This window comes from Limulus polyphemus, unplaced genomic scaffold (genome assembly GCF_000517525.1).
Source record: "Limulus polyphemus unplaced genomic scaffold, Limulus_polyphemus-2.1.2 Scaffold3639, whole genome shotgun sequence".
NCBI classification, from domain to species: domain Eukaryota; kingdom Metazoa; phylum Arthropoda; class Merostomata; order Xiphosura; family Limulidae; genus Limulus; species Limulus polyphemus.
The window spans coordinates 53,214-68,436 of NW_013669249.1; the positions used below are offsets into that span (position 1 = coordinate 53,214).

The window sequence follows — 15,223 nt, forward strand, 5'->3', positions numbered from 1 at the left end:
TAATATCTTGCAGTGATAAAGTGTCAATATTACTAATACTATAAATGTACAGTAAGGTTGTATATTTCATAATTTAATATCATGGAGTAAATATACTAAGGAGAAGGTTGGATGATCTATGATAGAAATCAAGGGTGGTTTACTATCTTATTTCTATTTTTATGGGGTTTTTTACTATCATACCCACAACCGGCTATAGACAGTGAGTGATAGTGGGATTTGTGACGTTGTGGGTTCTAGCACCCAGATCCTAATCCCCCTTTTTTCGGTTACGTGCTGACTAGCTCTGCATCTGTTGTTTTGATTATGTCTGATAGATGGAATATCCCCAATGCTTTTGGGAGCTATAACCGCAGACATTTTCACTTTAATATGATAACTTTTGTACAAACGGTATAATTTGACATTGTTATATTAGAACTTTGTTGGCGCGTTCACTTACTTGTTGGTGCGTACATCCACAAATACAATGAACAAATTGTAGGTTATGTTATAATTTCATCAAGGCTATACATTGCTGAGTGATCGCCTGTACGCTTTTGATGTAATACAGTTTATTTGAAAATTTATATATATATATTAACACTACATTCTTTATCTATTTGTTTGTTTGTTTGTAGTTAAGCACAAAGCTACACAATGGGCTATCTGTGCTCTGCCCACCACGAGTATCGAAACCCGGTTTTTAGCGTTGTAAGTCCGCAGACATACCGCTGTGCCACTGGGGGGCTTCTTTATCTAGTCCCTTAGAAATGTTCAAGAATTAGAAAAGTGTATCATAATAGTATTCCAACCACACCATATCTTTCATATCCATCACCGACGACACGTTTCGTTCAATCCAGAGCTCATTAGGCCGGCTAGGACATAGCTAACACAGAAGTGTAAAGGCACACTATTTATATAGGCCATTTATTAGAAAAACAACTGTTATAAGGTAATCGTCTTTTAGAAACCGGCGATGAATGATTATAATTAATTACACTTGTCATAAGACATTAGTGTTAGGCCTATTATATATATATATATGTATCAGGTCTTGTAAGATGTAAATAATAACAATTTTGTAGTTGATGTAGACTGTACCACGTGATTTATCTTTGACTTCTTCTTTAGATATAGTTATGAAAACTTTTATATGCATATCACATGACCTGAAACATATGTACGGCTTGCGAAAATAGTTGGATGTTGACGTTAGGTGTAAATGAAAATGAGTCAAGACTTTAAGCGAAAAACGGGAAAATAACAATTTAGGCTACATAAGTAACACGGTCCACAGCGTTTGAATATTATTAAACACTCCTGTTTGGCTGAAAGTCAAGATAAAAAGCTATGTATAACTCGAGCTTCTCGCGGTTGAGATCAACGTATCTTAAGAATCTGTTTGACCACTGGTTCAGAACTTTCACACGAAATCCACGTGAGAAACTAAACGACTGAGAAGCCGCCTTGTCCTTTGAAGAATTTTCCGATTTTTCAGATAAAGACAAACGAAACCCTCGCCCACTCCCTTATTTGTGAAGGACAGGGTAAACTATATACCGGTGGGAAATGGACTTTGGTGGTGTTACCAAGACAACGACAACAGACGAGGTCAGAGGCAGGGTGAGTTGGACCAACCAGGAGGCACCAAGTTCTTGAGAAACGCTTTCCACATCCGCGGAATGTCTCGTTTTGCGTTGCTGGGTCAGCTCTTCTGTCGATTTTCGTCCAGGATGAATGGAAACAGGAAGTTACTAGCACAAATAGGTGCTGAGCGTGTCAGCTGTGGTTTGTTAAGTTAAAGAAGAAGAAAAGGGAGTAATGAAAACTTTTAACTCTTATAGACAGGTGCGGAGTGTTCCACTTCCGGTAATCAAGTTCGGGTAACTGTTTGCGCGTCACTTGCTTTTCTTTTATTTTATTTTCTTAGCAGGAACGACTTCCGTTTAGTGTTTGTTAGACAAGAATTGGACTTCCGGTTGCTAATCCTTAATTAGGGTAAGTTATGAGAATCGCCTTTATTTAGCAAGCAGCAAGCCAAGTATTCAAATGAACGTATATTTCTCATGATCCTGACTTGCATAAACTGGACATTATCGTCAAGTATCGGTTATTATCTAGTGATTAGCATTCTCGTCAGTAACCCTGTAATCTTAAACTAAACCTTAAGTAAAATATACACGGTAACAGAGACTTCGCAAGGCTAGAGTAGAACGGCTATAATGTAACATGTAATAAGTTTATGAAATAAACAATTACAGAATAATAAACTGGCCTGTTTGTTTCTATTCCAAAATTACCAGCATCTTCTTTGATGTAATTTTATGCAAGCTGACAAATAACGTCTATCCCTACCTTTCAAAAACACTAACACTTTTGTTATCAGGTTTGTTGTTTTATAAGTAACCAAAATGAACACAATATGGAACAAACTTCATAGAAAACAAAAGCTTTGTGATGTAGGAGAGAACTTAGTTTTTGGTTCAATGGAACATTTAAAACGTTTTGAAGAAGCAGAGAAAGAAGGGTGTTACAAGCCAACAGCGTTATGCATGAATGCTAAGACACAAACAAGAGAAAGGCAAAACTTCCCCTACTTTCAAAATAATTTGTCAGTAAATGTTCATTATCATCGCTAGCTTTTCGCACATGTTTTTCTAGTAAAAAAAACAAAAAAAAAACAGTATGTAAAAACTTCAAATTCGCTAAGTTCGCATCTGCTCTGTCTTTTTTCTCAAGAAACAAGCGTCTACATAAGGTATAGTCCCCTTGTGGGGCAGCGATAAGTTTACGAACTTGCAATGCTAAAATTTTGGGTTCGCTTCCCCGCGGTGGACACAGCAGATAGCCCAATGTGGCTTTGTTCTAATACAAACATAAGAAATAGGACCGTATTCGTTTCTGTGTCTGTCTACACCCACAGACCAATATTTTGTTGAACCAAAATGACTTGGCTCTAGGAGAGCTATCAGTTCAGATCAGAAATCGTAGACATAACGTAGCATAAACACAAAATCTAAAAGCGTGTTTTATTCAAATGAAATGTACAATATATTGTTGAGTAAGGGCCTTTGTATCGAGAGAAAAATGAACTGGAGCAGTTGTAAAATTATAAAACGTTGAATTAACATGTGAACTCCAAAGGAAGACGAAAGCAAAATGTTTTTGTTTTTAGAGCAAAGTCACATTGTGATATCTGCTATATCTACCGCAGGAAATCGAACCTCGGATTTTAGCGTTGTAAGTCCATAGACTTATCGCTTCCCACAGGGGGTAGCTAAATATGGTCTGTGGGTGTGAGTTTAACATATATATATTTATATATATTCATATATATACTAAGATGTTGTAAGTCGAAATTTCTGATTGTTTTGGCGTCTTAATTGTTTTTTATCATGCATTAAAATAAATCAGTTCAGGGTCAAGTGTAGATGGAGCTTCATTAGTTGTCATGGGCGACGCGTTTTATTTCGGTTATCATTTCGCTCTGTCTACTTGTCTGCAGCAATTTTCTATCATTATATTTTGTCAACTGTCTTTCTTGAGGGAAAGATTGCAATCTCAATATGACGCAAGCTTCTGTACAACACAACATTATAAAATGGTGCTTCAGAATTAGATATTAGAACACAGTATTGACATACGTGACGTCATCATGTCATTAGGAAAACGTATGAGTTTACGTCATATCCTTGATTTTTTTCTTACATTACTTTCTACAAAAACAATTTGGTTTGTTGTGAATTTCCCGCAAAATTACACGAGGGCTATCTGCGCTAGCCGTCCCTAATTTAGTAGTGAAAGATTAGAGGGAATGCAGCTAGTCATCACCACCCACCGCCAACTCTTGGGCTACTGTTTTACCAATGAATAGTGTGATTGGCCGTCACATTATAACGCCTTCACGACTGAAAGGGTGATCATGTTTGGTGGGACGGGGATTCGAACCCGCGACCCTCAGATTGCGAGTCAAGCACCTGGCCAGTATACTAATCAAACAAACAATGTTATGAGCTATACTTTCATATTTTTTACTCGGGAAAACACATTGAAAACCTGATGTGGCAGTTTGATATTATTCGAGTTATCTCATTAAAATTTCAGAAGAAAACGTGGCAGAAAGGAAAAAGATGATAAATGGCAAAATCGATAAAAAACAAAAATAAAAATAATGTAGGAATATTTGATGAAAGGATGATGAAGAACGACGTTCAGTAGTCTGGAGCTCAGTTGGAGAATACAATACAATACATAGGTCTATATGTTGATCAGTTTTTAAAAACATAAAATCCGTGTTTACTGATTAGAGTAGAGAGAAATACCATAATAACTCGATATTTGTATTGTAGAAAGCTTGAAAATACAGTCTGGGCCAAAATGTTTGCATATTTTGTAACAAATAAGATTATTATTATTAAGATGGAATACAAATACACTTAGCACTGTCAAACTGTTATATTAAACATCTACATATGTAATTTGTATAATGAGACAGGTTCTATGGATATCATGAACGATTTGTTAGAACAACAGTCAATTTTATCAGACACCTGTAGAAAGATGTCTAATTCAGCATTTCACCTATCATAACAAAACCATACCAAAACATATATAATGACAAAACATAACATAAAATTATTATAAATAGTGTCTGTAACCTTATATCAGTTTATATTAATCATTAAGTACTTGGTTGGTCCTCCTCGTACTTTAATAACCTCCGCAAGACGACGTGGCATGCTGTCGATGAGGTTATTGATGTAATCCACCGTGATTTCATCCCAATTTTTCACTAAAAAACGCTACAGTAACTGGTTTAGAGCCTTGGTTATCAATTTTCCGGCTTAGTTCTGCCTAATAATTCTCAATGGAATTACAATCTGGAGACTTTGCTGGCCATGGCAATCTTGTAATGCCCTCCTGGTCCAGATAATCCTGTACATTGTTGGCAGTGGTATTGCCATCCTGAAACACAGAGTTATTGCCAAACCTTGTTCTAGTATATGGCAGAAATATTGTCTCCGTGTGATGCCTGTAGGAGGCGCCATTGGCGTTTCCATGGAGGATATGAAAAGCAGTTTATCCAACATGATGAATAGCTGCCCAAATATGTACTGTACCACCTCCTGTATGTACAGCAAGTACAGAGAAATTGTCTGAACAAAGTTTTGATCTGTTTCTAAAAAGATTTCACCGAAAGTATACCCTTTTATATAAAACAGGTGTGTATGTGTCTTTTGTCGAACAAATACTCAAAACAACCTATACAGACCAGAATAATAACTCGTATATCTTTGTCCAATCATACGCCATCTTCTCTGTTTCTACTCGGACATTTAATCAATACATCAATAATTTGAAAGAGCCTGCGCATTTAGGTAATGGTCAGTGTAGACTAACTGAAATTATCTGTATGTATATACTGGCCAGTGTGCATAGAGGTCAAGCGATTGTCCACCTTCTGTATCTCGGACTATGGTTATCCAAACTATCGTACATTTCCAGTGGATGTGCTCTACTGGACTCTTACTTCACATACCAAATTTCAAGGCAATCCATTAAGAAATAAGATAAGAAATCCATTAAGAGATATAACATCTCCAATTTAATTGAATTTCTTCCTTTTTTTTTCTTCGCACCAAAGTACAGAAACTTTATTTCATAGAAAACATACTTAACTTTACGGATTATTTTTTTTTCAAATTCGGTCCACTGATAGATCTTTTTAACCTACAATTAAGAGTCTCATTTGGTGTAAATATAAGCCACGTATGCAAAGTTAATCAACAAAAACCGCTCAAATTTAACGAAAATATTTGCGCACGCTTACGCAAAAAGTCACGTGAGCTATCGGTCTAACATTTTTACTACAGCTTTTCTTGTACCCACCATCCTGCCCCAACTTGAACACGAAACAAAAAACGCGGCTTTGCTAACTAATGAATGAATATTTTCTGTAAATTTTTTATCAATGCTATAAGTGTAGCTATCAGTTTGGTCGCCATTTTTTATTTCATTCCTTTAAGTCGTACACTCAATCCATTTTTGACCGCACCTTTTTTTCACATCTGAGGTGTTTTTTATTAGCTTGTAGTAACTGGATATTTATCACTATAGAAAGATTGAAAATATTTCTAAGATAATGATAAGCTTAGAAGAACTGAATATATTTGTATGTACTAGGCAGCAATAATAACTTATTATTCTTGTCGTGTAAGGGTAGTATATGAATCCTTATAGAACTTTTTATTCTTGTCGTGTAAGGGTAGTATATGAATCCTTATAGAACTTTTTATTCTTGTCGTGTAAGGGTAGTATATGAATCTTTATATAACTTATTATTCTGGTCGTGTAAGGGTAGTATATGAATCTTTATAGAACTTATTATTCTGGTCGTGTAAGGGTAGTATATGAATCTTTATAGAACTTATTATTCTTGTCGTGTAAGAGTAGTAGAAGAATCTTTATAGAACCTATTATTCTTGTCGTGTGAGGGCAGAACAATAATGCTTATAGAAAATTTCCACATTCGTTCAATACGATATAACTCCGACAGTATTTGATATGTGAAAAGTAAATAATTTTCTGTATTAGTCTAAAGTATGGTTTCTGAAAATTAAAAACTATTCAGTGAGATTTTAATATTTTATATTCTTTATTGTTACTTTGGATCAAGGGTGCCAGTCAAAAGTATTTGTAAATTGATATGAATACAATTTTGTTTAATTGCTGAATTTCGTCCAAATCTACTCGAGGACTACCTGCGTTAGCCATACCTAATTTGAGAGAGATAGACTAGAATGAAGGCAGCTAGTCAACACCACCAACCGACGAGTGTTGGGCTACTCTTTATCATTGGTTTGTTTTGAAGTTCCGCAAAGCTACACGAGGGCTATCTGCGCTAGCCGTCCCTAATTTAGCAATGAAAGACAAAAGGGAAGGCAGCTAGTCATCACCACCCACCGCCGACTCTTTTACCAACGAATAGTGGGATTGACCGCACGTTATAACGCCCCAAAGGCTGGAAGGGCGAACATGTTTGGTGGGACAAGGATTCGAACCCACGACCCTCAGATTGCGAGTCAAGCGCCCTAACCACCTGGGCATTCTAGGCCTTAGAAAGATACATTCATCATGCAGTGTTAGCCAAACAGTAGTATAAGATAGTCGAAAATAGTTTTATTTCTCATGAAATATTTTGAGACTCATGTCTTATGGAACTCGCACACATGCTTTCGTTACGAGCCTCTCTCTGCTAAATCTATGTATTCTTACTTTACATTTCATTGCTATATCAACTTATATACATTTATATTGTAACTGAATGGTTTGTTCTGAAAAAAGCGCCACCTACATTTTACGAAAACTATTTCACAAGAAGAAATTTATAAAAACTATGAGAAATAAAATGATTTATATTTTTTTGTATCTTAAAATTATAAATTCTATTTGTATCAAATTAGTATACTTTTGATTATCTTAACCGTCTTTTACGAAGATACTTTATGACTGAGTATTTGTTGGTTTTGTATTATCAATACATAAAAGCCATCATTTTTTATTTGTTATTGGGGTATCTTTATCAGAAATCACCATTTTTGGCTAATTGAATCAGAACACGATCATGAATAATGAATATACATTAATAACAAGACTAAATAATCCTTTCCTTTTGAATGCTATCAGATAATGTTTTTTTATTGAGGAAAAGAAATGTTTTCTCCTAAATATCTTAAATTCTTATTCTTACATTACACTTTGCAAAAGTGCATTTAAACTTAGCATTTTTATGTACTACCCTCTCGATGACATAGACATTCTAAAATAAATATTTACGTACTTACAAAGCTACAATTCGGGGTTCGATTCCTCGCGGTGGACACAGTAGATAGCCCAATGTGGTTTTGCTCTAAAACAAATTAACTCGGTTTCTCTCAATGTAAGTCCGCAGACATGCCGCTGTGCCACCCTGGGGCGATAAAAAAATACCAAAACCTGAAATTTTCCTTGTTTCTCTTGCTGATATCTGTATTTTAGGAGCTCTTTGGGGACTTTAGGCCTAATATACACACGTATTTGTATCTGTTTTGGCAGCTCCAAACTTGGCGTTTAAATTAACATATAGTTGGATGGTTTAAAAGAGTTTGTTGAATACTGATCTTATTTTGAATGCCAAGAAATTTGTCATCGTGCGAATTCCCCATTGTTAGATTCTCGTGACTGCTATACAGTATAAAGAAACTAGCCAAGTCTTCAATTAACATTACAAATGTGCATCCCAGTGGAACGGTCAGAACTTGACCCTACCACGTGATTTGGTTCAAATCACTAGAATCCAGCTTAATTTAACAGAAAGAAAACTCTCGTGCCCAGCGAACTGAAACTAAGAAAAGGCGAAGCTGTAAAAAAATAATTTCTTCAACAGAGATAATGCACGTTGCTATCCACTTGTAGTAATCGCTGGAGAAGGAGGATGACATGTTGGATGAGCTCGCAATATAAGTATCTATACATAATATTTGTAATTAAAGAATGTAAACAGGTAGTCAACTATATCAACAGACAGACAGACGCGTCTAGCCAGTACAAATCAGTTTCTTTGTTTTTGGCCCCCCAGTTGCACAGCGGTATGTCTGCGGACTTACAACGCTAGAATCCGGGTTTGGATACCCGTGGTGGGCAGAGCACAGATAGCCCATTGTGTAGCTTTATGCTTAATTACAAACAAAGAAACAATCTTCGTTTTCGAATTTCGCGCAAAACTACTTGAGGGCTATCTGCGCTAGTCGTCCCTAATTTCGAAGTGACAGGCTAGAGAGAAGAAGGAAGGTAGTCAACTCTTGGGCTACATTTCATCAACGAATAGTAGGATTGACCGTAACATTATAACACCCCCTCCCCCCCATGGCTGAAGGGGCTAGTATGTTCGGGGACGAGATTTGAACCCGCGACCCTCGAATTGGGAGTCGAGTGTTCTAACCAGGCCCTGATAAATCAGTAAAGTACTTTGAAATGTTATTCCTCCAACTTGCTAGGCAACCTTAAAATGACAGCTAAGTTGGTAAATACATATCTGAAACATAAAGACAACTGGACAGACAAGTAAATAAACAGGCAGAAAATATGTAGGCGCGACGTGCACACCGCAGGGATCTAACCTCGAATTTAAGCACAATTAGCCCTAGAGTTTATCGATGAGGCAACGAATAGGTGTTATTTCTGACAGAGGAAAAAAACCTTGATATATATATGTTTATATATTTCTCTCAACATCTTGATTGGCACTTGTTTTTAGGTTTCACTTTCGTTGATTTCGCTATCTATGTAATTATGGGCAAGTTTAAATGAAAACAGCGTTTAAAAATTCAGATTTCATGTTTCTTGCTGGTAAATAAAGATGTAAAAAAAAATATATATATATATTTTTTTTTACGAGCCTGACTAAAAGCAGTCCATCAAAGCTGAATAAACTACCGGATATGGTAAGCCAGGCATTATTGGGGTGTCGAATACATAGACTCGAACTCTCTCTAGCGGGGGTGCTGTCCTTTCTTACTGTGTGCACATGTCTAACTCGACAGGTTTTCAGCGCTTCACGCTAGGGTGCACTTCTCTCTCACACACACATACACGTGGTTGTATCAGTAGGGCGCGTGATTTTAGTTATTGCTCATCGTATCCTTGGTTTGAGGGGCAGCGAACTGTTGTTGTTTCAGTTCAAAGGCACATAAATTCTCTGAGTGGACAAGACTAGAATTTTTTTTTCTTTTTCGGAGCTTTATTTTACAGTAAAACACAAAGAAAGCTTCATGCTTTTTATTTATTTGTTGTTGTTTTTTTCAATTAAATTTTGAAAATTTAGGCAAATCATAATAGTTTATTTTTGATTATTATTAGTCTGAGGCTTTAAATGTTTCAACATTTCTATTAAAAGTTTTAGGAGAAACGTACTAGCCTTAGTAACGTCACTTTCTGAATAAACAAATTCTAAATTTGTTAACCGTTGTTTTTCGTCCTCTTTAGGCTTAGTCCTGGTGTGAGTTGTCTTTGAATTTAGCCTCATCTGTAAGTCTTAAATATGCTGTGGAAATGAAACGTTTTGGCTAGTCTGTGAATAGGATAAACGTATGTCGAGGTGTTAATACTGGATGTATGTTTTATTTGTAAAATTAGCTATTAACCATAGGATGGTGTGTGTTTATAAACGTTACTACGGAATGATGTGTGTTTATAAGTGTGAACTACGAAATGGTGTGTGTTTATAAGTGTGAACTACGAAATGGTGTGTGTTTATAAACGTTACCACAGGATGGTGTGAGTTAACGTTAATCACAGGATGGTGTGTGTTTGCTTAAGTTTGTTAGAATATCCGTTAGAGCGCGATAGTGTGTTTATTAAACTATATTTTAGTATCAGACTTTCTAAAAAACATAATACTGGCCAAACTTGATGGGACTGTAAATCTAATAGTCCATGGTTCACGGCCCGTTACCGTAAAGTCGCGCTCGCGTATTTTGAAGCTGTAGATGACTTATAATTGTAAAGGTCAAATCCCACTATTCATTCAGATAATAATAGCCCAACAACTGGTAGTGAATAATGTTGACTAACTAGCATCTCTCTCGTCTATCATATCAAAATTAGGCACGGCCATGGGCACATAGCACACTTTATATACTTTGCACGAAATTCTGAAACAAACCACACTTGATATATTACTAAATCCCCCCCCCCCCATTCATAACTTCTCAACTAAATGTTTGATCATCTGGTTACATCACTTGGATATAAACATTCTAATTACCTAGATATTTAAATATGTATACTTTTCGATCATATAGATATACAGTTTTGATCACATAGTTTTATGTGTTTTTATAATCTGATAATATATGAGTTGCTCATTGTTTTGACCAACAGTTAGCAGTGGGTGCTATTTCCTAACTACCTTTCCTTTAGTTCATATCAGTTCAAAATTGGGAATCTAGCTTCTGTGTAGCTTTCGCGAAAACCTGACACGAAGATAAAAGAAAGGAAAACGAAAAACTCATTCTCTGTAGCACAAACAGACAGCGCAGCGTTCGAGAAGGCGAAGCTTTCGTTTGTCATTAAGCACAAAGCTACACAATGGATTATCTGTGCTGTGCCAACTACGGGTATTAAAGCCTCATTATTAGCGCTATAAGCCTTCAGGTTTACCGCTGAGCAACTAGGGGGTAAAGAAGAAGCAACTATTTTTGAGTATTACCGGTACTAGTATTTACAAATAATAGAATCGGTGAGATTTCTCATATCTTTTCAATTCCTTAGCGGTGAGAAATTCGGGAAGAGTTTTAGGAGCATTGATTGAGGAAGATGCGGCAAAAATCTGATTATAGGTGTAGCATGTTTTGTTTGTTTTAGAACAAAGCCACAATTGGCTATCTACGGGGGGGGGGGGGGTTAACATTGAAATTCCGTAAACTTACCGCTGACACACCGGGGGACAGCACTTTTGTATCTGTACATTAGGTATTATACGTTTGATGTTTTAACTAAGTAGTTTTCAACAAGAAAAATACCCGATAACTAGCGTGCGACTTCTTTTAGACAAAGATAAACATACAAGAAAACACGTGTCATGGTATTCCATGTGTTCCACATATTTCTCGTTCTTTAAATGATTCAAAAATGCAAACAAGAGGAAATCCTCGATAGCCGCGGCTATAATTAGATCTCAAATCGGTCATGGGATGGAGTTATGACCTAGAAGTTTGTACTCGGAGCCATTCTCAGAGCCGTTATGCCGCGGACTAAAAAAAAAAAAAAACAGCCTAGAAAGCAAAACGTCATTTTCCGGAAGTTTGTTGTTACTCAGCATCTTTCTATTTCGAAATACTTGACTGCTTGGTGATTCATCTTATTTTAAACAAACTGAAAGAACTCTGGCGTAAACCAGTTTACATATCATTGTTTTTTAATCTTATGTACCAACCCACCTGCTTATCCTTGTCTTAGATGTATGTATATATATAAATATCAAATCACTGTATCGTGAAAGAGCACTGAAATAATAATCATGTGTTTTATAATTAAGTATTTTCAACGTTGTCCATAACGTATTTAATTACTTGGACTATGTGTCAGCATTACAGCAGTTTGTAGTTGTTGTTGTTTCCTATCGATAACGAGAATATATAATATATATGTGTACTGATTACGAGAATACATTCTTATGATACGAAAGGGTTAAAAACCTAAAGCTCTTATTGTCCAGACTTAAATATTTCTCCACAATGTTCGAAATCCAATAATAAATCATATTATCTTTAAAAAATGAGCCTCTTTCGTTAACTTATTTCCTTATACTCCGAGAATTTTGGGGTCAGATTTTCTAGAAATGGTATGGATTATTTGACAACTTTATTTTAAGAGTATTTAATAATATATATTTCTGTAAATTAAGGAAATTGAAATAGTTTTTTTTTTGTTCTTGATATCGAATTTGTACGATAGTCTTGTATCTTTTCACTTTTACAGACGTGGTGTTTTACATTTTGATAACTTCTTCATAAAATGTACTCGTTTGACATTGTTATAATATTATAAACTGTTTGATTTTTTCTAGTATCAGCTGGTTGTTACTTTCCTTTTGAAGTACAAGGAACATATCTTATCCAAACCCAAGCATCGGCAGCGTACGGAGGCAGTATTGTAACTTATTCAGAATTAACAATCGAAGTTGACGCTATTCCTCCATGGGGGCGCTGCCATTTGAAAAGAGGAAACAACGTCATTGTAAAAGACAGGTGATTCAGTAGAATGCTTTCTGTAATATTTTCTTTGAAAGCAAGCACGAAATGGTTTTATGTCTAGAAAACTAAGTTTAACTAAAAATGTGATAACTTATATAGACCTTTTGTATTTCCATTACGTCGTTGTAAGTCTAACGCAGGAAATATATACCACGTGATATATAAAGCTTTGGCCTAAAAATGTTGGAGTGAATGATATACGTGTGAAACATCGACTTAGCTTGATATGTTAATTGTTAATCTTACTAAATATTTTTGCTATAACAACATTTTCTATTTTACTACGAAACACAACATCACATGAAATTTAAAAGTGTGTCTGTGTGAATTTAATAGAATATAAAATTATCCTTTTCTTTTTTTATGTTTTACTTTTATAATAGAATAAGATATTAAAACAAAATTGTAACGTTTTTTTTAGCACCGGTGCCGAAGATTGTTTGAGGTGTTTTCATCTAACTTTGAAGACTCCAAATGTCATTCAAATCCACACGGAAGGTATGTCACAAACTTCTCTAGCCACACATTGAAAGATAGTTTTATATGTACAAACTTCTCCAGCTGCACGTTCAAAGATGGTTCTCTATGTCACAAACTTCTCTAGCCTCACGTTGAAAAATGGTTTTATGTGTACAAACTTCTCTACCACACGTTGAAAGGTGTTTTTCTGTGTCACAAATTTCTCTAGCCACACGTTCAAAGATGGTTTTCTGAAAGAACACTGAATGTAATTAATAACATTTATCAAGTAAGAAAAGCAAGTTTAGGCAAAAAATAGAAAAGTAAGACATAACTCTTTAGGTTCAGGTGTGTTAAGTGAGAAAACAGAAAAACTTAAATGGCTTTTTTTTATGCGACACAGTAAAGCGAGGCATATCACGCAAAAATTCAAGAAAATATAACACAAAGAATCCTTAATAACTTATACAAAAAAGTTATTATTTCGTAATTTATTTAACTCTTTCTGGTTGTATTACAAGCGATTAACACTTGTAATTGATATGAGATAAACGGTAGGATTTTTCTGATTTTCAATGACGTCATGAGTTGGCTTAACTAAACAAAAAATAAAAAAGTTATACTAAAACGCATCAAATTAATCATAGATTTCATTAACAATGGGAATTATTTATATGATATGAGGTTGACGATTGTATATCCATTGTTTCTTTTCCTTTTTTTTTATTTGTGTGAAGACGCATTTTTGTTCTGGAACACACAGGTCTTGGACGTTGTTACACTAATGAAGAAGCCGCACGTGCCACGTGTCCAGATGACAGAGATGTATTCGAAAGACGCTTTAAAGAAATAATTCTGTACAGTGAGTATAACGAATCACTTGTGTATATATGCCTGAGGACAGAGAAATGTACGCCTCTAGTTTGAATCAATCCAGTTTATAATTAGGTTTAATGGTAAAGGTGTTCTCTTTCACTGGCTTTCTGATCGTACGTTCGGCCATTAGGCTAAACTCACGTAACAACTTTTTAGTGATATTACTTTTAGTGTTTTTTTTTTTCTGTACAGAACTATCATATCTTTTATGAGCGACATTGTTATGGGTCAAAGGTCATTAGCAAGAGGAATTTCAGGTAGTGCTCCAGTGTATATTTTCTGTGATTTTTTTATGTAAGAAAATGGCTGTTATTTTAAAAAGAAAAATATTTAAATTACAAAAAGTGGGATTCGTCAAATTCTTTTCGGAGTTTCACCTTTTTTCTCTTTGTCGATCAACTGAAGTTTTTCACCTAAAAAATGTGTACAAAGCTCATGACAAAACTCTCTTCTCAGACATGAAAAAATCTTTTTAAATACAAATTATACAGAAGATAATGCATGGTATGATAAATCTTGATTTGCAGTGTATTTGCCATGTAACAGAAAAGCATTCATAGAATCCAAACTCTTATTAGCAACATAAAACATTATTAAGTATGGTATCAATAATGCCTTCACCCATTTCCAAGTTAGAGATTATATAATTTTGCAATTGTTGACTATGTTTTAGGGATTATAGGATAAGCGATTGCTGACCGAATTTTAAGGATTATAAGATAAGCATTGACTATTTAAAACTTGATAACAAGGAACCCATTTTTTAGAAAATAAAAGTTGTTAAACAGTTTAACTGGGTAATGAAAAACTTTGTTATAAATGTACGACGTTTCTGAGAATGACAAAATCTTGTCGAAACGTCACGCATTTATAATAAAGTTTTTTCATTACCCAGTCAAGCCGTCTCAAAAGTTTTGTAAGCATTGAGTATCTTTTAGGGATTATGGGATATGTATTTGCTTATTAAATTTTAGGTATTATACAACAAGCAGATCTTCATTAAACTTTAAAGATTATGGTATAAACAGCTACAAGTAAGCCTTCTGTGGTATTTTATAAAGTTTATTTTTCATATCTTCATCGGCATTTATTCATCTCCGTTTCCTTTG

At 35.0% G+C, this 15,223-nt stretch overlaps 1 protein-coding gene across 1 annotated transcript in view; it reads left to right on the top strand.

The window, feature by feature from the left end:
* LOC106469744 overlaps positions 1-15,223 on the top strand; it is a 51,760-nt gene that overhangs the window by 14,179 nt on the left and 22,358 nt on the right. Inside the window, exons 2-4 of the mRNA XM_022398301.1 lie at positions 12,593-12,773; positions 13,201-13,277; positions 14,002-14,100. Coding sequence (XP_022254009.1) covers positions 12,593-12,773; positions 13,201-13,277; positions 14,002-14,100 — 357 coding nt within the window. The remainder of the gene's footprint in view (positions 1-12,592; positions 12,774-13,200; positions 13,278-14,001; positions 14,101-15,223) is intronic.